Raw genomic sequence first — 21,690 nt, 5'->3', positions numbered from 1 at the left:
GTTCTCTCCTGAAAATGGTACAGGAAAAAAGGGAAACAAAGAGTAAGGCTTTGTGCTATTTTTGTGAAAGATTTAGCTGAGGATGATGGCATGTTGTGCGCAGCAGCGACGGTGATTTTTCCGAGCCACACACGGTTTGCTGTGCGTGGCAAGCGCTCGCCGGGGGTTGGGCTTGCCCACAACATATATAAAGGCAGCGCCCCATTGATTGGGATTCTTCCCATCGACATCTCCCACATTCTTCAGCATGGCCAACCTACCACCGCTTCCCAAGATTGAAGGAGATGTTGAGCTCTTACTCGATGTATTCACTCATAAATCTCTTCGCATGACCGGTGCTCCGTTGAATGAAGACTATGGAGATACAGATCGTCTAGCTGAGCTAGGTGCTTATGTTCTGCAGATGGTCGTCGCCACACATTGGTTCCATGCGAAGAATCCAAGTCTCCCGGCCGACCAGCTCAGCGTAAGTCCCTCCGTCCCCATTCCCGCCCCAACCTCCGTCAACGCCCATGGTATAGGCCAGGATCAAGGAGTCACTGAGTGACACCACTGTGGACACATGGATGAACGCTTACGGATTGAAGACCAAGCTGCGGATCGCCCCTTCAGAGATGGAACGAAGTATGAATTCTAGTACGGTGAGTACAGTCTAACTGATCCCCCGCCCCATCTAATCAATGTCTGCGCCAGGAAATGCGCAAGGTGTTCGAAACCTATGTTGGCGCCGTCTACTTCCGCAACCGCAATGGACTGAAGGAGATCCAGCAGTGGATTTCGCGGTTGATTGACCCGAATGGTGCCACTGCGATCTTGGAAGATATGCCTACTCATCGAACCGCATCTCCACCTGTTCCTTCTTCGCCTCCTGCTGCGCAGAGATACGTACCCATGCAATTCGCTCCTCCCCCTCAACCCATGGCGCCTCCACCACCGATGCCTCCTGGAACGCCATACGGCCGTGGGCCTACTGGCTTTGCGCAGGGAGCGCACGGGATGCATACAACTACCGGGCAAGGACACGTAGTTCAACAGAACCTGGTCACAGTGGCTTTGATGAATCAGAAGGCAGCCCAGAATGGCGTGCATGTAACCTACCCTGCAGAGCAGTCTGGTCCCCCACATGCACCTCTTTGGCATGTTCGATGCTGCTGTAAGCTTCACCGCACCGTGCATTGTGATCGCTTTTACTGATCCAGGGTCCTATTAGTGAATGGCAAAGAATACGGCCGTGGCACCGGTAGGAGTCAGAAAATCGCTAAAGAAGAAGCTGCTCGTCAAGCTTGGACCGCCATGGGCTGGCACCAGTAGCTTGCTGGCAGCTTCTTCTTTAGCGATTTTCCGACTCCTTCCGTTTTTACCGCGGTATCCTTTATCACTCAAGCAACCTCAATCATGTTTTGCTGTCGTTCGTTTCATAGTCTCCGTCGTTGGTAAGATCATTATCGTCAAGTGGGAGCTCGGGGTAGCTCGTATCGTCGCCTTTGTTCGTGGAGGACCGGATTCATTGTCATTGGAGTGGATATCGTTTTTTTCATGGATGAGCCGACAATATGCAGCAGTCGACTCTCGCGGAGGGACATTATATCATGGTTTCATTGACCGTAACTCCATGCCAATTCTGTCGTTTACTCATACTCATGTCGAATGCTATGTCACTGTATGCTTATCGTTGTCTCGTTCCCATCCGCTTTTGGCTCAGGATCTCCCGTGGGAGCCGCGTCTTCGAACGCTATCCCTCACCCACGGAGGTCAAACGACTGAAAACGGATGGGTACGAGACAAGCTTATCGTGATTATCGCCCGTAGGCGCCTAGGCCACTGAGAGGGTATACCCCCTAAACCTTTTTCGGGTGAGGTGACAGCATGCCATCACACGGTCAGCGCCACGTTTTGTCGCGGCAGCGAGTGCCAAACAATTAGTTAGTTTTCTTACCTCAAACAGTGACCATCTCTGCAAAATAGTGTGTCCGTTGAAAGGAATGGCCCAGCGTTCTTGCGCATGGACGAACAAACGAGACCATGAACCGGGACCGTCTAGTTTGAGCGCGACGAGCAGGACTGCCAAGCGACGCAAGACCGGTATGTTTGGCCCTTCGGCTCAGCTTGAACGCAGGGCCTTGACGCGTTGGGTTTTGCCTCGTACCACCAGCCGTTGAGGACACCGCACCCAGGTCAAGGGCACCCCAAAGTTCACAGCGAACTTTAGCAAGACCAGCGCCGGTTCTTTCGCCCTTGCCTGTTCATATGCCTGCGGAGAGAGGTCAAAAACGACGATGGGAACCTGAAGAGGAGGAAGAATCTAGCTCGGATTCAGACGTGCCAACTTTGAGCACCCAGCTTGCTTCAATCGCAGCGAAAGAAGCGGCACAAAAACGTTCGTCTCAGGGAAAGCGTGGTCAAACTCAAACAGCATGGACGAGTCATGGAAGGCCGGTCGTTCAAAGTAGGCTTTGCTTCTGATCTGCAATCGAGTGCGCTCCATTCATTCCTGATCACAGAGAAACGAAAACGTGTCAAGAGTTTGAATCGACATCGTACGTCCGTGCCCACCAGAGAAAGGCGAGCTCAGTCATCTCTTTATAGGCACCACAGTCAAACTGGGGACAGTGGAAATCGACGATGAAGAAAACGATGAAGAACCATCTCCTCGGCGTAAACGCACCAGGAAACCTCCAGAAGGGACGGCAGAGATCATTGATTTGTGCTCAGACCACGAGCCGCCAACGATATCTCCTACCGCGAGTAGTATCCAAGTTCCAGTCCGGACAGCGTTGGAAGGTAACACAATCGTCATCTTGACTTCAGAGGATGAAGGTTCTCCGCCCACGTCGTCGATTCCCCGGACACCTGTGAATTCTCAGAAATCTCCTTTAGCTTCCTCTGCTCACCGTCCACCTCGCCCAATTCCACTGCGGAAGAAGAGAAATATCGTCTCGTCTCCTGTGGAGCGGGGTTCACCGTCACCTTGTCCGGAATCTCCTGCGTCGAATTTCCCACCATCGCCTTTGGAACAAGACTCGATGGACACCAGACCGGACGTGCAGAAGTCGCCACCTCCAATAGTTGGCCAAGGCATGCAAAGGTCGCCATCCCCGATACCTGTGGACGAGGAAGATTACGAAGAAGGGGAGCTACAGGCGATGTACGACAAAGCTATGACAGATGCGCAACAAGACGTTGGTGAAGGGGACAGTGGGTCTCAATCACCGAACTCTTACCATCTCTGTATCCTCTGTCGACCGCCGGGGAGCCTACCACCGCTAGCGCCTTCGTCGTTCTGCTCCAATCCTGAAGGAGTGCCTATTCTCAGCCAGTCTAGGTTTTTCACTTTGAGTGTCCCGAAGGGGCTGAAAAAACAGTTCGCCCCTCCCGCTGTGATGGATTTAGCCCAATCGACACCGTCTGAAACGGCCACGCTGGCTTCTGCCACCCCGGACCCTCAGGTGACGGGCACTGACATCGAAGGCGACAACGTCGGTTCTCAGGTTGTGGAATCCAAAGCCGACCAGCCAACTGGGATGGTAGCAAGTCCCGTATCGCCTACAGAGCCCACTTCTCCGTCGCCTCCTTCCCAACCTCTTCCCTCGCTTCTTATGTCGCCCAAACTGCCTCCTGACACAGTCGCCCAGAACACGAAGGATGAGGTACACAAGGCAACACACCTTACACCAGATCCAAACCCCTTCCCTGATATCAGCTCTCTGTCCACGAAACATCCATTAATCAATCTAGCGACCCTGAATGCCAACTCGCCCAAGAAACCTAACAAAACGGCGAAATTGTTAAAGAGGTTGATAGATGAATATCGGTCACCCAGCGTTGGGTCGCGACAAGGTAGGAGTGCCTTATGTATTGATGTAGTCCTAGTCTCTGACTGTGATCCTCACTACAGGGACGGTCGATGCAAAACCTACTGCTACGACCGAATCACACTCAGAGCAATCAGATCCGCCTACTCCGCTGTGCAGTCCACCGAAGGTGTCAACCGAGAGGATGGAAAATGATGTGCCCACCTCTGAGTCCAGTTCCTCTGTCGCAACCTCTGAACCTAGGCAGAAAGCTAAACCTGGGCCTGTTCTTCAAGCTAGTCCAGCGAAATCCGCAGATCTACACCGGAGAGACAGCGAACCTGAGATCGAAGAAGTCGAACTCCTTGTGCAACCGCCATCGTCAGATTCTGATTCCTCGCCTCAGCATCCCATCAAGTGCGATACCACGCCCAAGGCATCTCCTGAGAACGACAACGGCGCCCAAGCTGATCTGCAACAGGGGGAGAGCACCGGGTCTACCTCCTCAATCAGTGCTTCGTCCTCGACCATTAACAACACTGACGCTGGGAGTTCAGGCACCGGGTCCAGTTCCGAAGATACGCAAGACGATTCGCCAGCCCCTGCTACACCTCCGACCACTGGAGAATTCAAACTTTTAAACTTTGACCTTCGGCATTTCTTTGGGTTGTCGCCTTCACTGTTCAAGTCGGGAGATTCCCGTCGCAGTCTTGATTCTAGCGGGGATACGAACGATGTGGATATGAATGTTCTTGAGCTTGAACTTGAGTATCCCGATCCGTCTTCGTAGTGGGTTTGTGTCTTTCTCTGTTCGATGGTCATTTTGGGAGTTCTCGTTGCTTTGTCTACCATGCTTTGCTATGAGGAGGCTATATTTGGGTGTTAAATGTTATCTTTATATTTCACCTTGTACATACATGTATTCTTGCACTCAGTCGTACTCTCGTCTTAGTCTCGGCAACCCATCCGTTTTCGTCGACAAACCCAAATCGGGGCTTGCCGGCGTAAACGTCTGGGATACCACGGTGCAAAAAGCGGGGGGTATGCTTTCCGCGCGCTTCGGACAATTCTGACGGCTGAAGTAAGCGAGAACAATCGCGCTCAGGCATCCTTCTCCACCTCAGACCACGTCCTACACCCCGTCTGATGTATTTTATTCTGCATTAATCCATTCTATAACCCTTGTAATGGACAATCTCACGTCCTCGCAGCTCCTCTCCATTTGGGGCCCCTCTTCCTGACGATACAACCTCAGAACTTCTTGTATATGCTCCTCTGGACGATGATGACCTCCATCTCGACTTCACCATCCCAGCTAAGCCTGATAAATGATGCCCCACCCATCTCAGACACCTACAAAACCCTCCCCACCCTAGGGAGTCTTGGGCGACTTCTTGTATCCATTTTTTGCGAGTATGCCCTTGCGCGAGAATGGATTCGAGTCCTTGAGGCAATGGAGGATGAGACGGTGCTGGGGGTTGATGTAGCTGGAGTTGCAGGTTGAACGGGCTTGTTTTCCATATGTGAGGTGGCCAAGCGCGGCCTTTTCATTCTTTGTGTCAAGTTGGATGTATGAAGTGACATTATGAATGGGTATTTTACATGAAAGAGACATCAGACGGGGTATAGGACGTGGTCTGAGGTGGAGAAGGATGCCTGAGCGCGATTGTTCTCGCTTACTTCAGCCGTCAGAATTGTCCGAAGCGCGCGGAAAGCATACCCCCCGCTTTTTGCACCGTGGTATCCCAGACGTTTACGCCGGCAAGCCCCGATTTGGGTTTGTCGACGAAAACGGATGGGTTGCCGAGACTACTCTCGTCTGTTTTATAAAACAATGTATACAATCCTAATCTTATACCGCCAGCTCGGCACTTGCGCTGCTCTCGATAACAGCACTCGATGGGATCCAAGCTTCGGGGACGGAAGAAACTGTGTCTTGTTTGCGGGAGCGATGCCATGAACCCCGTACAATTGAACAAAATTGACTATTGTATATGCGTACACCTCCCCGACACTCGAACTGGGAATCAAACAGCTGGTATAGGCAGACCCGCGCATTCAGCGATAGCGATGATTTTCTCTGCCTGTGGGTATAGCAGTCAAGCACGGAACCGCGGATGAACATGTGGAGTAAACCACCAACCTGCTTTAACATGGGTGCATCAATCATCTCTCCTTCTAAACCGATGGCACCCTTCTCAGATGCATGTGCCTCTCTCATCCCTTTCAGGATCTTTGCGGCTCGTAAGATCTCTGAGGGCAGCCGGTGCGAGTAAATAGACGCTCGCGGAATATTCCAAGGCGATGGGACGAACCTTCTGGTGTTGGGACGAATGTCGAGTTAATAATGGGGACTTGGCTAGGGTGAATTGCTTGCTGTAGTGGGAATTAGTCATGGGGAAGGGCCTTGACTAAGTTTTTTCTACCTTTCCAGTAAAGCCCAGCTGGCGAGCATCGACGCACTCGTCTGTTAGGTAGTCCTTGTCCTTGTATTGGATACAAACCTGCCGCAAAGTGGGGTTCAGCTTCGGTGCGAGTGGGAGAGACGCGAGTCCTGCACCATGTCAATGGCATCTAGATTGTGCGCTTTGGCAGCTAGAACAATGCGAGAGCGGGTATAAAGAAGTTCCCTTCGTGAAGGCGTTCGAATGATGCCCGTGTCCGCACAGTCTTTGGGCAGGTGTATGAGCAGGTTTGCGACATATCCAGCAAGCTACTTTGGCTCACAATCTTCACAGGCGAACTGTGAGCCCTGTCAAAAACACTGTATAGGCAACACTGAAAGCTGGATGACATACCATCAAGGCCCGAAGTTCTCCCCCCAGGCGTGGTTCGTGCTTCGATTTCCACGAAGCGATATCGCGCAGGTTCCACATTCCACGAGCACTCTCAAGGCTAGGTATAATCTCGACGGGCACTCCTCGCGCCTCTGCAAGAGGTGCCTGTTGTAGGGCATCGGAGAGTATATCCAAGTCCTCTGCACAGTGGATCTTGGGGAGGACTACGGCCTTGACTTTAATGTTGGAGAGCTACGGATGGCGTTAGGGGAGCCAACGCCACGGCCATAAAATATTGTGCAGCATACAATTTCTTTTATGTCGTCTTGGAAGAAAGGCGTTGAGATGTCGTTGACTCGGACGGCTATCTGGCTGCCTGTTAGGGGCGAGGGGTCTGCTTCCTGGAGTGTTGTTCGGTGAATGGACACAGGGCGAGCAAGACAGAACTGACACTGAGGAAGGCCTTCAACTTGGCCCTAGCATTCTCCTTGTCTGCTGGTAGAGGCGATACGCTATCCTCGAGGTCGTAAATCACAACGTCTGAGCCGATATCGAGACTCTTCGCCAACATGCGGCCATTTGAACTTGGAACATAGATATAGGACCGCCTGAGAGGGTTGCCCAGGACTCCAACGGGTGTCGTCGAAAGCTGTCGTCGAGAAATAGGCAGTCGGGGACATCGTCTGGCGCTCTTGGAAACTGTGGGCCAGAGTCTGAGGACGCTGGAAGAAAGAGCCGCCGTCATCGTCTGAGAGAGGGGCTACAACACAGCCACCGCAAGCCATGGAATGCTTTGAGAACGCCTCGGAGGCTTTTCTTCAACTCTCATCTACTCCCCACCACGAATTTGGTTTGAATGGCATCGTTGGACCTGTTCGTTAGTGACAATGCTCTCAAAGTGAGTTTCACAATACGTTATGGCATCCAGAAGCATTGGACTGAACGAAAACATAGTTGTTTGGACTTGCAGATCGAAGTATCATAGACTTCATTATTGCCGCAGGTATGTGGTCTACAGGCTATTATTTCGAAAGGTTGAAATCTGATACAACTTCCCTATAGCAAAGTCAGCTAAATCTGCGGAAAGCCTTTTCGCCTCCCTCAACGCTTCCGGTTTACCAGACTCACCCGACGCACACCAATTCGTCAACGAACTATACTCTAAAGTCCCGCGCAGGAGCAAGAAGTCTGCCGCAGACGCTGCCCGCAAGCAAGCGGAGAAGGAGGCGAAAGCGTTGAGGTCACAAAAGTATGGACTCTTGTTGGAAGACGAAGACCAGTCGATAGAGATTCTGAAGGAGAAGCCGAGGGAGTCATCCAAGAGCAAACGTGACAAACAAATACGGAAGCGGGATTATGATGGAAAGGAATGGGAGAGCGACGAGGAGGAAAAGGCGCGGAAACGGTGGAAAGGGGACGAGGAAGGGGAGCGGCGCGACGAGGATGCTGACATGGACGGTGAACCTGCGGAGGAGATCGACGAAGAGGCGCTGAAGGAACAACAGCGCTTAGAGGACATTCGAGAACGTGACGCTTTCGCCGAACGAATGAAGGAGCGCGACAAGCAGAAGACGAAGAAGGTCGTTGAGGACCGGTCATCCAGGAACGCCGGTGCTACTTCAGAGGCTGCCCTGCGACGACAACTCGCCGACGACGCAGAAGCCCGTAGCCAGGCCCTTCCCTCCCTACGGCTGCATTCACGTCAAGAATATCTCACCAAGCGTGAAATTCAACAAATCGAGCTGCTTCGTAAAGAAATCGCGGACGATGAAGCCCTGTTCGCGGGCATGAAGATCACGAAGCGGGAGAGGCGTGAACTGGAGCAGAAGAAGGAACTGTTGAGATTGGTGGAGGAGCGGCTCAAGATTAACGACAAGTGGGAAGGTTATCAATTGCCGGAGGATTATCTGACAGAACAGGGCAAAATCGACAAGAAGAAGAAAGAGAATGCCCTGTATCGCCGCTATGAAGAAGCCAAACCAAAGGACGACCAATTCGTTACCGATGTCGACCAGTGGGAGGCGGCTCAGACGAGGAACAGTACTTTCAAAACGGGTGCCATGGACAAGCAGGAAGCTGTTGACAACTACGAATATGTTTTTGACGAAAGTCAGACTATCCAGTTCGTCATGGAGTCGCAGCTACCGGGGACGAGAATGTCAGAGGCAGACCGTTTGCTCCAGCAGCAAATTGAAGAGGCTGAGAAGAGAGGTACGTCCGCAGCCATTTCCCAGATCATACAGTTGTTCTGATATTCGCATTTAGCTAAAACAATCGAGGAAACTCGAAAGTCACTCCCCATCTACGCGTACAAGGAGCAACTTATCGAAGCAGTGAAAGAGCACCAGGTTCTCATCGTCGTCGCCGAAACGGGCTCAGGCAAGACCACGCAGTTGCCACAATACCTCCATGAAGCGGGTTACACTGCTAACGGAGGCAAGATTGGATGTACCCAACCCCGTCGAGTTGCAGCAATGTCTGTCGCAGCCCGTGTCGCAGAGGAAATGGGCACCAAAGTTGGTTACGAAGTGGGCTACTCGATACGATTCGAAGACTGTACAAGCGACAAGACGGTCGTCAAGTACATGACCGACGGAATGTTACTTCGGGAGTTCTTAACAGAACCAGATTTGGCGGGGTACTCATGCCTCATCATTGACGAAGCTCACGAACGAACGCTCAGTACGGATATCCTTTTTGCTCTTGTCAAGGTTAGCAGTGTTTCACTATTAACTAGGTTTTCTCTAGACTTGTGACTGACGGCCCCCGAATGTGTTAGGATATTGCGCGTTTCAGGCCTGAATTGCGGCTTTTGATTTCCAGTGCGACTATGGACGCAGAGAAGTTTAGCGAGTACTTCGATGATGCTCCTACATTCTATGGTGAGTCTTGCTCGCATATCGGAATTTCATCTTCGCCTAACAAGCATTAGTACCCGGCCGCATGTACCCTGTCGACATCCACTACACCCCTCAACCCGAGGCAAATTACCTCCACGCCGCCATCACCACCGTCTTCCAGATCCACACGACACAACCCAAGGGCGATATCCTGGTGTTCTTAACGGTACGTCGCCTCCTTGTTGCTGGATCCCTGGCGCATTGAATAATTTCTTCTCGGCAGGGTCAAGAAGAGATCGAGGCGTGTCACGAGAACTTACAAGAAACAGCTCGGGCCCTGGGCAATAAAATCAAGGAACTCATTATATGTCCGATCTACGCCAACCTGCCGAGTGAAATGCAGGCTAAGATTTTCGAGCCGACACCAGAAGGGGCGCGGAAAGTGGTCCTGGCCACCAACATTGCCGAAACGTCTATCACGATTGACGGAGTTGTCTTCGTTATTGATCCTGGGTTTGTGAAACAAAACTCTTACAACCCTCGGACGGGAATGTCCTCGCTGGTTGTGGTTCCCGTAAGTCGATCTCATCACCACTGCATACCCTGCACAAACTAACCCATAATTCTTCAGTGTTCACGAGCTTCTGCCAATCAACGTGCCGGGCGTGCAGGTCGTGTCGGTCCAGGAAAAGCATTCCGGTTGTACACCAAGTGGGCGTTCTCCAATGAGCTAGAAGCCAACACGGTCCCCGAAATTCAGCGGACAAATCTGGGAATGGTCGTCCTACTGCTCAAGTCATTGGGTATCAACGATTTGATCGGATTCGAATTCCTAGACCCTCCACCGGGCGAGACGCTCATGAGAGCACTCGAACTTCTCTATGCCCTCGGTGCCCTCAACGACCGCGGTGAACTCACCAAGCTGGGCCGGCGAATGGCTGAATTCCCCGTTGATCCTATGCTGTCGAAGTCCATCATTGCCAGCGAGAAATACCAGTGTACAGACGAGGTATGTATCAAACCTCTCGACTATCATCTTGACTTTGGCTCACCGTAGCGTTGCGCAGGTCCTCACCATCATCGCCATGCTGTCTGAATCAGGATCGCTCTTCTACCGTCCAAAGGATAAGAAGCTTCACGCCGACCAAGCTCGACAAAACTTTGTGCGACCCGGTGGTGACCATTTCACACTTCTGAATGTCTGGGAACAATGGGCCGAAACCAACTATTCTCAACAATTCTGTTACGAACAATTCTTGCAGTTCAAGAGTATCAGTCGCGCTCGCGATATCCGCGACCAGTTGGCTGGCCTCTGTGAACGGGTCGAGATTGTGATCGAGCAAAACCCAAACACCAACGATATCAGCCCAATACAAAAGGCCATAACGGCGGGATATTTTTATAACACGGTGAGTTTCATTACGTCCAATTTGTGGCTTGATTGACTAATGTGTGTGGCTTTCTGATTTCAGGCTCAATTGCAAAAGAGCGGGGACTCGTATCGGACGTTGAAGACAAATCACACAGTGTACATCCATCCTTCATCAAGCTTATTCCAGCATCAACCTCCCGTAAAGGCCGTCCTTTACTACGAATTGGTCATGACGTCCAAGTCTTACATGCGGTAAGTTCGCCGTATTTACCTTGTGAGAAGCTCTCCTGACCGACCACCCCGTTCCCACAGGCAAGTGATGGAAATCAAGCCTGCTTGGCTACTCGAAGGTAAGAGTAGCATCCTGGGTATCCCCATCACCAGCCATTTGACTTTCTCGTGCTTTTAGTCGCCCCGCATTACTTCAAACCCACCGATCTGGAACAAATGGCCAAGGGCGACAAGAAAATGCCCAAAACGATTGGTGCCTCCAGTTCCCAAGCACCATGATTCCATGGGGCGGGAATTGGGAGCCATTCGACGAGTTATTTTCACTATACATACTAATGTTTTGTCTAATTTACACGGGTCCTGGAGAATTTTGCGTCGGTCTATGAGTCATCAGAAGATCGTGGCTGGGACATCCTGTCCTGAAGAGAGGTTTTGTACGCCCTTGTTGTTCGCACATCAAAGGCATTGGATCGCTCATAATGAACGTCCGTGTGGACTTCCTTGTGTATGTGAAGCTGAACACTGGGAGTCAGGGACGTGAGCCCGTAGGTGTTCGTTTGCTGTTACGAGCCGAAAGGTTAAATTTGGTTGAATGGGGCTGGCTTCACAGCACACACCTGTGTATTCGTTTCTCCACCCCGCGACCGTTGAACAAGGTCTCTGAGCTCCCCTCGACAGAGAATGGTGTCCATTAGGGCCTGCCACCAGGAGGTTAGCGTGAGTCAGGCGAGCGCGAAGCATAGCGAATACTTACATTAGAATACACTCGGCTAATGGGTATTCCAACCAAACTATACAATTGGGTGTCCCCGTTCGTCAAGAAAAGAACCAGGGTAACAGCGGCGAAGGCAGTTGCAAAACATCCCGTTTGCACAGCTGCACGCATCAGCCGTCGAATCACCGTGTCGGATTGGGCAAACCCAGTCCGTGAATGACCAAGCGTGTACAAGAGAATCCCTATAAACTTGCCCCATAAGAACTCAACCAACCGACCAGCATCGCCGGAACATAGAGATTGCCACTCACCACAGATGACCAGGTCAATGGCCATCTCCATGCATAGCCATACAGTGAGATACGGCCTTAGACTAGGGAGCTCCAAGTAACTAAAATCAGGATAATGCACGAGAGCGAAGGTTTAGTCGGTCAGTCAATTCCTAAAGGGACCAGATCGCGTTGGGTTGCGCGAATGCAAACCGAGCTTACTTGGTAACGTAGAAAGCTTTCACAGCACAGACCATCCCAAGGGCAAGCGTTCCAGCCGCGATAGCTATACTGCTGAAGTAAAGAACAGTTCTCTTGGTGAGGCGATATACCCTGTTGGTTTTCAAGTTGATTAAATTAGGAGGTTCCTCAAAGAAGCAACGCGGTGCCCCGCCTACTCACCGATATGAAAGGAATGACTGTGTGGAGAACGCAGTGAGGCCGGTAGTAATGATGGTGTTTGGGTAGGGCCAGACGGGAACTGTTATTGGAGAAGACAAAGCAGTGATCAGTCATGAGGATGGCCTTGAAACCAATGTGGGATGGAAATCACCGAGGAGTCCCAGAGGGTCAGTGAAGTTCTCTATTCTGTGAAGAGGAGGGCATGGCCGCGGGTGAGCGAGCGCGCAGGTATAACTCGGGGTTGACCCACGTATATACCCAGGCCATCCAGACCAACCTGAAGTTTGATGATGAGACCAGGCAGTAGACGTTTCATAAGGTACAAGACTTACGAGCTGCTATGAAAGGTGTCCATGAGGAACAGCAGGAGGACTGTTAGCCTAGATGTTGTGAAGCCCATTAGCGATAGTCCAGCGTGTCAACAGAGTACCCTAACTTGATCCAGGGCGGGTCATTGAACTCTGTCGATGGTCCGAAGTGAGACTCGGTCATGTTTGTGACGGCGCGAGGGGCGTACTCGTAGTCCAGTAGGACGCGTATTGATAGGTTACGATCCCATAGAGATACGTGTTGACTTGATCGACGCGTCAATGGGGCTGGTCTGCATCGCGGACTGTAGCACTTGCCAAAGATACCCAATAGCACAGGACCTGGATACCGAGGATAAGCGTCTTGCGATAGCAGGCAATTACAAGACTTGCCCAAGTTAACCTCGATGAGACTCGAGACGGACATGCCTAGCCGCAAAGGCTGAAGTCGACCTTCAGGATGGAAATATAGAATGCAACAAAGGGGAAAGGATAGAAACGCGGAAAAGAGGAGTAACAAAAGCAGTGGGGATGGGCTCACCAAAGCAAACCTGAATCAATTCACTGATACAGATTCTTGTGTTGCCGTTATAATCCCCCCAATACCCACACCAAGAACCAGTCTCGAAGGTCAGACATGCCAAATCTCTCTGCGGTCATATAAATCGTATTGAGGCCGTACCCCGGAGATTTCATTGAAGCAACAACCGTTTGTTGGTAAGGGTTCTATTCTTAAACAGCGCTGGGAAACGCGCTTGAAGAGCGCCCCTTTTGTGCCGTTGTTCCCGTTCATTCGGAGGCATTTCCTCGAGTTGGGCACTTCTTTCCGTGAATACAACGAATTCGAGCCCTCATTGGTCTCGTTATATGCCGTTGCGGTGGGGAGATGCAGTAGGTTGAGTGGGCGCTGGGTGGGGTTGCACACTCCATGAAAACACCGATGTAGCATTCTTGTCAATTCTCATGAATTGGTCGCTGGAATGCGCCACGGGCCCGTGGTAGATTCAACGACAGAAACTACTGACCGGCCGGCGTTGGGAAAGTCGAGAGAAAATCGGAATCCTCCCTGTTTGTGCCTGGGAGTCGCGTCGTCAACGCGTGGGGATTGAATCCGAACCGAGGAAGGGAAGAACTGTTGGGAAAGGTGTCATTCAGTTTTGCCGAAGGGCAAATACGGAGATAAAACACTGGCAACTCCATGCAGACAGCTGAATGCGCGGACAGAAGTGGCGAACGGGAGCTAGCATAGGTTAATATGTGAACGGAGAATTCAGTCAGTACAAGGGAATGTATCGCATAACGAACACGTACATACCAAACACACCAATCTAACGCGACGGCGGTATGAGGCGCACAGGGCGATCATGGACTTCCGGGCTGATGAAGAGGGGTCAATAGAGCACCAGCATTTAAGGCATCGTACTCCGGATTTCACCACAACTTGGACAGTGAATAAGAAGCCAAAAGGTCATTCAAAGGGGAAGAAGTATCAACCTTCCTTGTGCGAAATACCAAGACAAATACGTATCACCAACGTTCAAATGGTTGAAGCATCCTATCCACAGACTGTCCGCGAATGGTGCGATGGTACATCCCGATTGATCCACCGGTTGCACGGGTCTAATGCCCTCTCGCAGATTGTGCAATGAGGAGCCAAGGTTGGCAGCGCATAAAGGTATGGTCTAATATACAATACCTCCAATTGTTGACAGCGTTTTGCAAATAAGGAGGTAATGTTCCGAGAAGATCAGCCTCTTCCCACATAGGGAGCTCCTGCCGCCCTAGAAAGATTGTTCGGATTAGCGACTCAGATTCATGATGCGCAAGCCACTGGGGTGACTGATACTGCGTCAACCTCGACCCGACCAGCCCAGGATTGAGCCACAATGCCGCAGTCCAGTCCCACATACGTAAAGAAGCAGAAACACGTACATGATATTGACCTCAAGCATCGCAACGTCTTTCGGAAGGTTGGCAATGTGGACGATGGTATTAGCAATCGTCTCCACTTCAATCATCGGCTCCCGGAGGTAAGACCCATCAGGCTGTAAAGCGCCAGGACCCGCTTTGAATGCCGTTGCGAGTTCCGTTCGAGCGTTCCCTTTGGAGGGAGGTGTAAGGGTTTGAACGGCAGGAATAGGGAAAGAGATGGGTACCTATGTCAATCTGAGTACAGGTGATTCCAAAAGGGCGTCCATCCAAGGCGGTTGACTTTGTCAAGCCCGAGATCGCATGCTTGGAGATTGCGTATGCAGATGAGTGAGGACGGGGGACATGCGCGGCGATGGAACCGTTGTTGATGATACGACCTGTCGTGATCGTCTCAGTTGGTGCTGTGGGATACAGGAAGCCTTGAGACATGAGCTCACCTCCTTGTGGATCCTGGGATTTGAAGATATAGAAAGCCTCTCTGGCGCACAGGAAGGAAGCTGTGACATTCACGTCGAGGACGTGCTTGAAGTCGTCGATTTCAACTTCGTCAACTCGTGCTTGCGGCCCTGGGATGCCAGCGTTCTGGGTCGGCTGATTCAGTGTCCCCGCCAAGTTCGTGAAAGAAAATAGCCTACATTAAACAACAAATCCAGTCGACCTGTCAGGCGGTTCAGCATCCATGCAGTCATTGTTGTAATCCAGGCAACCCACCGAATTTCTCAACAGTGGAAGAGAACAATGTCTTCACGAAACCCTCGTCAGTGACGTCTCCTGGTACCACCAGGGTCGACGAAGGGCATTCTGTCGCTGTCTTTTGCAAGGCGTCTTCCCTTCTCGCTGTTAACACCACGTTCCAGCCCGCATTGGATAGCGCTATCGCCGACCCTTTCCCAATTCCTGAGGATGCCCCTGTCACGATCGCGGTGCGAGCCATAAGATGGGACAGAGCCATTGTCCAAAGGTCTTTATCGTCGGTTGCGTTTCCGAGGTTGATGCTTGCAAGACGAAGAGAGCAATGAATGCATCATATTCCGCTAGTTCCGAGTAAACCTTCCCAAGAGAGGCATTACGTTGAGTTGGCCGTTCGGAAAGACCAAGGAATTCATAGACGCTGTCGACGTTGCGAACAGTTGTGAACTCGCTCTTCGCGTCGCCGTTGGCGACAAAGATGTCTTTTCGTCCCGGAATCTCCTTTTCCAGAAGTCATCACGTGCAGTCGCGGAAGCAAATGGTGTCAACCGCCTCTTTGGCACCGAAACATGTCCCAGCTTGGCTACCCAATCATTTTGGCGCCTGTGCTATGACGTCGTAGTGGGTGAACTGAAAAGGTTTGACAAGGAACAAAGAGTTAAATATGAGATGAATCGATGGAGTGAGTCTTTAGCCTCTGCTCTCACCTTCTGTCTCGAAAAGCTCACGATGTCCACGAATCGAAGAGTATCCTCAAGCGGTCGACAAGACTCGTTCCTGTCATCCGCGATGAACGTGTTCACTGCCATGTGCAATACGCCGATGTTCCAACCTGAATCCAATGTTCGGCCACGAGTGGTCCCTATGAAGACCTTTCAGCCGAAGAATCGACAGACATCTGTCAGCTCAGTGTCTTCAGATGCCTCGAGAAATTCCGGCGGATCAACCCAAAGCATCACAAACTCGGTATGTTCTTTTGACAGAGTGTCGTCCATGCAACAACCCTGACGTTAGCTTTCGAAACGTTGCAGCCCCATTCAAGGCAAGCCAGAGACGACGACATGACCTCAATATCCTTGTCGCCGTGAACATTGCCAAAAGACCCGCCATCCACCCAGAAGTAACCTACTAGTAACCGCGGGTTCAGTTTACATCGGTTCCCGTTACCTATCAGTCCCATACTCCAACGTTAATCGAGCAGCGTCGTTTGAGTTTGACCACCCTCTTCCGTATGTACCTTATCCGAGCTTCCTCTCAGCATAATACCTTTCGTGATGGATCTCTTCCCGGCTTTCTGTATGTATTCGTTGTAGATTGGTGGCCCACTTGTCGTAATAAACTATTAAAGATTGGCATGACCCTACTGTGGAGGTACGAACTACGTACTTTCACAAGTGCTGCAAGCTCTTGAGATCCCCATTCGAAAGCCCCTATCTAATCTCGAACAGCACCCGCTTCCCTCGGAGCCGGTCAATCGGGTAACGCAAGCGGAATCCTAACCTGACTTCGTTCTTCATCCTCACTGCCCACAACTACACTGGGCCCAGCTCACTACCGAGCACTGACTCTATCTCAACCTTCCACAATGTTCCCCTCGCGTCGTCACGTCTGCCGGTCAACCAGACTAGTCTGGCGCCCGCGTGCTACCCCACTCACAGTGACCAGTAGGCGCTGGTACGAAACCTGGAGCCCAGAGCATGAACCGGCGATGCCTTATGGTCCAGGCATCTCACCACCTCTGAAGGGAATCAAGATCCTCGACATGACACGCGTATTGGCAGGACCAACCGCGACTATGCTTCTAGCGGACTTGGGTGCCGACGTGATCAAGGTTGAAGAAGTGACGAGGGGTGACGACACTCGTACGTGCTATCCCTATTCCCTGCGCTTGTTATGCATTAAGCTCACTTCAGCTCCGGTGTCTAAATTTGTCAATGACGGTCCGACTGATAGGTGCATGGAACCCACCCTCCGCACCAACACTCCCAACAGCCCCAAAGGAAACCTCGCACCTCCCGCCTGAATCTGCATATTTCCTAGCTGTGAACAGGAATAAGCGCTCGATAACTGTCAACTTTAAGGAGCCTGAAGGCTTGGAGATCTTGCACAAACTCGTGAAACAGTCGGATGTCCTGGTGGAGAACTTTGTGACCGGCAAACTGGCGAGCATGGGCCTGGGTTGGGAGACGTGTCACGAGCTCAATCCTAGATTGATATACGCGTCTATTACCGGTACGCAGGCCCAGGCCCCGGGATCTAACTCTTTCCATGATAACCTTACTGACACAGTGCCTGGGTAGGATATGGTCAGACAGGTCCCTATAAGGGCGCTGCAGGGTACGACGTGATTGTCGAGGCTGAAGCCGGCCTCATGCATATGTCAGTAACTCAACATTCCTTGAAGACTGTCTCTTAACCTCCTTCGTTACCATTTCCAGCACCGGAGAACCTGATGGACCTCCCTGTAAAGTCGGTGTGGCGGCAACTGACATCGCAACAGGGTTGTACGCACACGGAGCTATTATGGCGGCCTTGCTATCACGACAACAGACCGGAAAGGGTGTCTGGATTGATTGTAATCTATTTGAGACACAGGTACGTTCGCCCCGCTGTCGCGACCCTGCTGTTCGTCTCTGTCGGGCCAGAATCGCTGGGATTAAGTTGGGGTGGTGCAAACTTGCGGAATCCTGAGAAGTCGTGCCACGTTTTCGCTCTGGGGAATTGACTTCAGCACCAATAGATTGCAGGGTTGGCCAACATCGCCTCAAACTATTTGGTTGCAGGGAAAGAAGCTTCCCGACATGGAACGGCCCATCCATCGATCGTGCCATACCAAGTGTTCCCTTGCAGGGACGGCTTCTTGATGATTGGCGCTGGGAACAACAAGCAGGTGAGTGGGGCACAGTCGTTTTACGAAGACCCTTGCACTCACACGACCATCTTGCGTACTTCCCCTGGTACACTTGTTTTGTGCACCTCGGTTGCACTCCATACGTAATGAACTTGACCCGCTTGGCAATAGTTCAAAACACTGGCAGAGAAGATACTCAAGAACCCCACGTTGGCGACTGACCCGAGGTTTTCGACAAACGATGCACGGGTCGCCAATCGGACGGAACTTGTGAAGATCATCAGCGAGGCGCTGATGGAGGAAGATAGAGAACACTGGTTGCAGCAATTCAAAGGGTTGGGGTAGGTTTTACTTATCTGCTTCTCTATTCCAAGAATAGCATTCCCACTACCCGGGATATGTATTTGATGTGAAGGAGGAAGAGCTGACGCGGAGTTCTGCAGAGTTCCATTTGGCCCGATCAACAACATTCAGCAGACGTTCGAACATCCGCAGGTGGGGTTGGAGGGGTTTACGTTCTGGCGTTATACGCTGACTCTTCTTCGCCCAGGCAATCGCACGCCAGGTTACCGTTGAGGTTGAGGTAGGCGAGGGATCATAGGCCATCGCTCTAGAACTAATTACGGACGCTTTAATCCCTGCAGCACGGTCGATCAGGCAAGTTGAAGCTGGTGGCTCCTGCAGTCGCGTACAACGGACAGAAGATGCCAGTCCGGCTACCACCGCCCTGGCTTTCGGAGCACACAACCGAGGTTTGTCCTTTCATCTAGCTGGTTTTATGTAGAGTCTAATATCTGCTTCTCAGGTTATGGAGGAACTTGGATACAGTAGAGAAGAGATTAGTAGACTTCGTTCTCGCGCAATTATCTGAGTTAGGGGCTAAATGATAATCACGTGATCTTAATATGATGTCATGTAGTTCTTTTGGTGTTTGTCAGAATTGAGTAAAGGGCATTTTGATATTATCAGAGCGGTCAGTGATCAGCTCGGTCATATATAGTCTGTGTGCAGGTAGCCTTTGTAGCCATCTCTCATGTCTCCCGTCCCAGCACCACCACCTATTTCACCCAAGAAAGACGACAGGCCTCCGTCCACCCCGGCCGACGCTCCTGTTCCCCGCTCACCGCCGAGCTCCCGCTCCAACGATGTTAAGCCCATCGACAGCCATCAATCAAGGGAGTCGCCACCCCCGACCTCCAGCCCTCCCAAGCCGTCCACCTCCGAACCATTCCCGCCTTCCAGTCCACGACCAAAAGAGCCAGAGCCTCCACAACCCTCACATCAGGTGCTGTAGCCCCCTGCCACCGGCGCGTCCCTTTCCCCGTTCTGACCTGCTATTTCGGTAGGATGACGATGAACCATCTCCGGACGGCGAGGGGGACATAATGGACATGGAGACCTTTTCCCAGCTGATAGACCTCGACGATGATGATCCAGAGTTCTCCAAGGGAATGGTCTGGGAGTTCTTTCAGCAGGCAGAGACGACATTCGAGGAGCTGGACGCTGCATTGTACGTCGTGTTCCGATGCTGTACTGGATGGCGTCGGTGTCCGATCAACTGACATTTTCATTCCCGCTTAGTGAGAGCAGGGATCTCTCCACGTTGTCGTCATTAGGCCATTATCTCAAGGGCTCGTCTGCTGCTTTGGGCGTGGCTCGGGTGCAGGCATCGTGCGAGAAGATTCAGCATTACGGTCAACTACGGGACGAAGAAGCTGATAGAGCTCTCTCGAATGATGAAGCTCTTTCCCTCATCCAGAATATGCTCAAGCAAGTCAAGAAGGAGTATGCGACGGCCGAGAAGTGGTTGAGGAATTACTACAAGGAGAATGGCCCTGGCAGTGAAGATAGCTAAATCTGATGATGATGAAGACCAGCCGCTATTGGGAATGTGTACACAGCAAATCTTACGACGATCCATGACGTTCCCAACTTGAAATACCCCTTTGGAAATCGATGGAGGTTGACGTTTGCGATACTTTCTCTTTTTGTGGTCTTTTCGGGCCGTAGTAAACTTGCATCCATCGCTACTTGCGGTGGCATTCAAGAACCTTGCTCTCGCGCACTCGTCCACTCGAATCTGTTACTATCACTTATGGCTGGCAAAGCAGGAAGATGCAGAATCGATTGACATTGTTCAACCGTCTGGCATGGAACATTTTACATACCACCAACATTCAATACTTTCTTCTTTTTAATTCCGCTGTACCATGACTATACCGCTACGCTTGTACTATATGTTCTTTCCCTGTTCTATTGCAAGACTTGTTTTTTGGGTTGGACTAAGAGACATAGATGCTTTCCTTTCTTTTCCCGACACGGACACGCCTGTTCGTACGAGAAACCAGGTTAGATATGAACTAAGTATAATTCCGGTTGGATGTCGACGAGCGGAACGCGGTATCTCAGATGAGGGGGCCGGATGCCCAGGCCTGCAGGTCTGCCGGCGCGCCAAGAGCGATCATATCCATTCCGCAGCACCTAGCGCTGTCCCTCCGTGCGAGTATGGCGAAACAGGAGCGTCGGGGTAGGGGTCGAGAATAGGATGAATGAACAGCCGAGAGCGGGTACTGCAGAGTGCCTGTGCCGTTACATCCTGGATGTCAGACGCGCCGACAATAATTCCCGGTGTTCGAAGTAGAAGCCTGTTGTTGAATTTCTAGAGGCGCCTCGATACGGTTTATCGAACGCCCGAGCCACACTTACTTTCACGCATTGCAAGAGGAGGTGAGGTTCGTGGGATGCTCAGAGATGAATCGGTCATGGTCGTTCGCGATGGAAGTGAGAACTCGCCAGAGGTGCTAGGAAGAGCTCGACGAAAACGTCATCCTCGTCAACTGACGTCGACAGTGAAGAGACAAAGGCTAAAGGGCGCTCAAAGAAGAGGGAACGCGACGCGCGTGACGCGTCCAAGACGATGAATTGGGATTGCCAGAGCCACAAGAGCTGCTTCTCGTACAGCTTCGAGAACATTCCGTGTCAAGAATCCAAAGACTGGAGGCAGGAGCAATCTGAAGAGGGGTCTATAGAAAGCAACGTGACGTTGAGGCCAGGGACATACATCGAGTCTCTGAGTTTTGCGTTAACCAGGAGCCCGAAGGATCCGCCGCCCCTAATCCAGAACTCGAGGTCTACAGAGGAGACAACAAGTCACCCGCAATGTTCCGCCGATTCAGACCTCAGAAGGTTGGAGACGAAAATGGCATCCTGGATTTGAAAGGCCGGTGACCAAGTTGATATCTTCCAGACGTAGTGCTGCGGATCGAAGCAAACTTAGCGACACGTGATTCCAATCGTCAAGCGCCCACGAGCGCTTGTATTCGAGCCAGCGATTGCCGCGGGAAACAGTGGAAAGAGTGAATCGTTAAGCTAACGACACAAAGCGCGCACTGTAGTCTAGGTCATGTCAAGTAAAAAGAAATTGCTTTTGGTGAACCTGGAGAGAACCACACCACCTTTCAAGCTCAGCTCCCAACCCCTGTGGCCCACCATATGCGCGTACTAGTAGTAGG

General features: G+C 51.5%; 9 protein-coding genes across 9 annotated transcripts; 6 read left to right on the top strand and 3 right to left on the bottom strand.

Annotated features, from left to right (window-relative positions):
• Positions 1 to 247: 247 nt before the first annotated feature.
• Positions 248 to 1,311, top strand: CC1G_02981 (hypothetical protein; the record flags this gene model as incomplete). Its single annotated transcript, XM_001835841.1, has 4 exons — positions 248 to 466; positions 522 to 641; positions 694 to 1,153; positions 1,211 to 1,311. 4 exons carry the CDS (start codon positions 248 to 250, stop codon positions 1,309 to 1,311), a joined length of 900 nt encoding a protein of 299 aa, XP_001835893.1.
• Positions 1,312 to 3,077: 1,766 nt separating this feature from the next.
• On the top strand, positions 3,078 to 4,902 carry CC1G_02980 (hypothetical protein; the record flags this gene model as incomplete). Its single annotated transcript, XM_001835840.2, has 2 exons — positions 3,078 to 3,837; positions 3,896 to 4,902. The coding sequence occupies 2 exons, from the start codon at positions 3,078 to 3,080 to the stop codon at positions 4,579 to 4,581; spliced, it is 1,446 nt and encodes a 481-aa protein (XP_001835892.2). The 3' UTR covers positions 4,582 to 4,902.
• Positions 4,903 to 5,818: 916 nt separating this feature from the next.
• CC1G_02979 (hypothetical protein) lies at positions 5,819 to 7,313 on the bottom strand (the record flags this gene model as incomplete). The annotated part of the gene is made up of 9 exons (XM_001835839.2): positions 5,819 to 5,875; positions 5,935 to 6,044; positions 6,107 to 6,167; positions 6,218 to 6,295; positions 6,352 to 6,461; positions 6,519 to 6,534; positions 6,590 to 6,820; positions 6,877 to 6,969; positions 7,020 to 7,313. The coding sequence occupies 9 exons, from the start codon at positions 7,311 to 7,313 to the stop codon at positions 5,819 to 5,821; spliced, it is 1,050 nt and encodes a 349-aa protein (XP_001835891.2).
• Positions 7,314 to 7,351: 38 nt separating this feature from the next.
• Positions 7,352 to 11,290, top strand: CC1G_02978 (pre-mRNA splicing factor; the record flags this gene model as incomplete). Its single annotated transcript, XM_001835838.2, has 12 exons — positions 7,352 to 7,441; positions 7,523 to 7,571; positions 7,631 to 8,779; positions 8,834 to 9,279; positions 9,348 to 9,450; positions 9,501 to 9,634; positions 9,692 to 9,982; positions 10,040 to 10,417; positions 10,476 to 10,817; positions 10,881 to 11,032; positions 11,093 to 11,130; positions 11,190 to 11,290. The coding sequence occupies 12 exons, from the start codon at positions 7,352 to 7,354 to the stop codon at positions 11,288 to 11,290; spliced, it is 3,273 nt and encodes a 1,090-aa protein (XP_001835890.2).
• An 18-nt stretch (positions 11,291 to 11,308) lies between these two features.
• Positions 11,309 to 13,132, bottom strand: CC1G_02977 (hypothetical protein; the record flags this gene model as incomplete). The annotated part of the gene is made up of 8 exons (XM_001835837.2): positions 11,309 to 11,571; positions 11,629 to 11,709; positions 11,766 to 12,117; positions 12,218 to 12,328; positions 12,398 to 12,476; positions 12,549 to 12,583; positions 12,730 to 12,777; positions 12,828 to 13,132. 8 exons carry the CDS (start codon positions 13,130 to 13,132, stop codon positions 11,392 to 11,394), a joined length of 1,191 nt encoding a protein of 396 aa, XP_001835889.2. The 3' UTR covers positions 11,309 to 11,391.
• Positions 13,133 to 14,452: 1,320 nt separating this feature from the next.
• Positions 14,453 to 15,589, bottom strand: CC1G_02976 (short-chain dehydrogenase/reductase SDR; the record flags this gene model as incomplete). The annotated part of the gene is made up of 6 exons (XM_001835836.2): positions 14,453 to 14,486; positions 14,638 to 14,806; positions 14,862 to 15,014; positions 15,075 to 15,219; positions 15,273 to 15,295; positions 15,349 to 15,589. The coding sequence occupies 6 exons, from the start codon at positions 15,587 to 15,589 to the stop codon at positions 14,453 to 14,455; spliced, it is 765 nt and encodes a 254-aa protein (XP_001835888.2).
• A 1,446-nt stretch (positions 15,590 to 17,035) lies between these two features.
• CC1G_15019 (CAIB/BAIF family enzyme) lies at positions 17,036 to 19,049 on the top strand (the record flags this gene model as incomplete). Its single annotated transcript, XM_002910642.1, has 10 exons — positions 17,036 to 17,189; positions 17,281 to 17,559; positions 17,628 to 17,706; positions 17,766 to 17,922; positions 18,068 to 18,217; positions 18,350 to 18,519; positions 18,622 to 18,673; positions 18,729 to 18,761; positions 18,823 to 18,930; positions 18,984 to 19,049. 10 exons carry the CDS (start codon positions 17,036 to 17,038, stop codon positions 19,047 to 19,049), a joined length of 1,248 nt encoding a protein of 415 aa, XP_002910688.1.
• Positions 19,050 to 19,211: 162 nt separating this feature from the next.
• Positions 19,212 to 20,144, top strand: CC1G_15018 (transferase; the record flags this gene model as incomplete). The annotated part of the gene is made up of 3 exons (XM_002910641.1): positions 19,212 to 19,463; positions 19,525 to 19,688; positions 19,760 to 20,144. 3 exons carry the CDS (start codon positions 19,212 to 19,214, stop codon positions 20,031 to 20,033), a joined length of 690 nt encoding a protein of 229 aa, XP_002910687.1. The 3' UTR covers positions 20,034 to 20,144.
• Positions 20,145 to 20,587: 443 nt separating this feature from the next.
• CC1G_15017 (hypothetical protein) lies at positions 20,588 to 21,406 on the top strand (the record flags this gene model as incomplete). The annotated part of the gene is made up of 3 exons (XM_002910640.1): positions 20,588 to 20,705; positions 21,049 to 21,133; positions 21,208 to 21,406. 3 exons carry the CDS (start codon positions 20,588 to 20,590, stop codon positions 21,404 to 21,406), a joined length of 402 nt encoding a protein of 133 aa, XP_002910686.1.
• Positions 21,407 to 21,690: the final 284 nt, after the last annotated feature.

The sequence above is a fragment of the Coprinopsis cinerea genome (assembly GCF_000182895.1).
Source record: "Coprinopsis cinerea okayama7#130 chromosome 8 map unlocalized cont3.8, whole genome shotgun sequence".
Lineage (NCBI taxonomy): Eukaryota > Fungi > Basidiomycota > Agaricomycetes > Agaricales > Psathyrellaceae > Coprinopsis > Coprinopsis cinerea.
The sequence above is the reverse complement of the archived record's forward strand: the minus strand, read 5'-3'. Positions and strand labels throughout refer to the sequence as shown.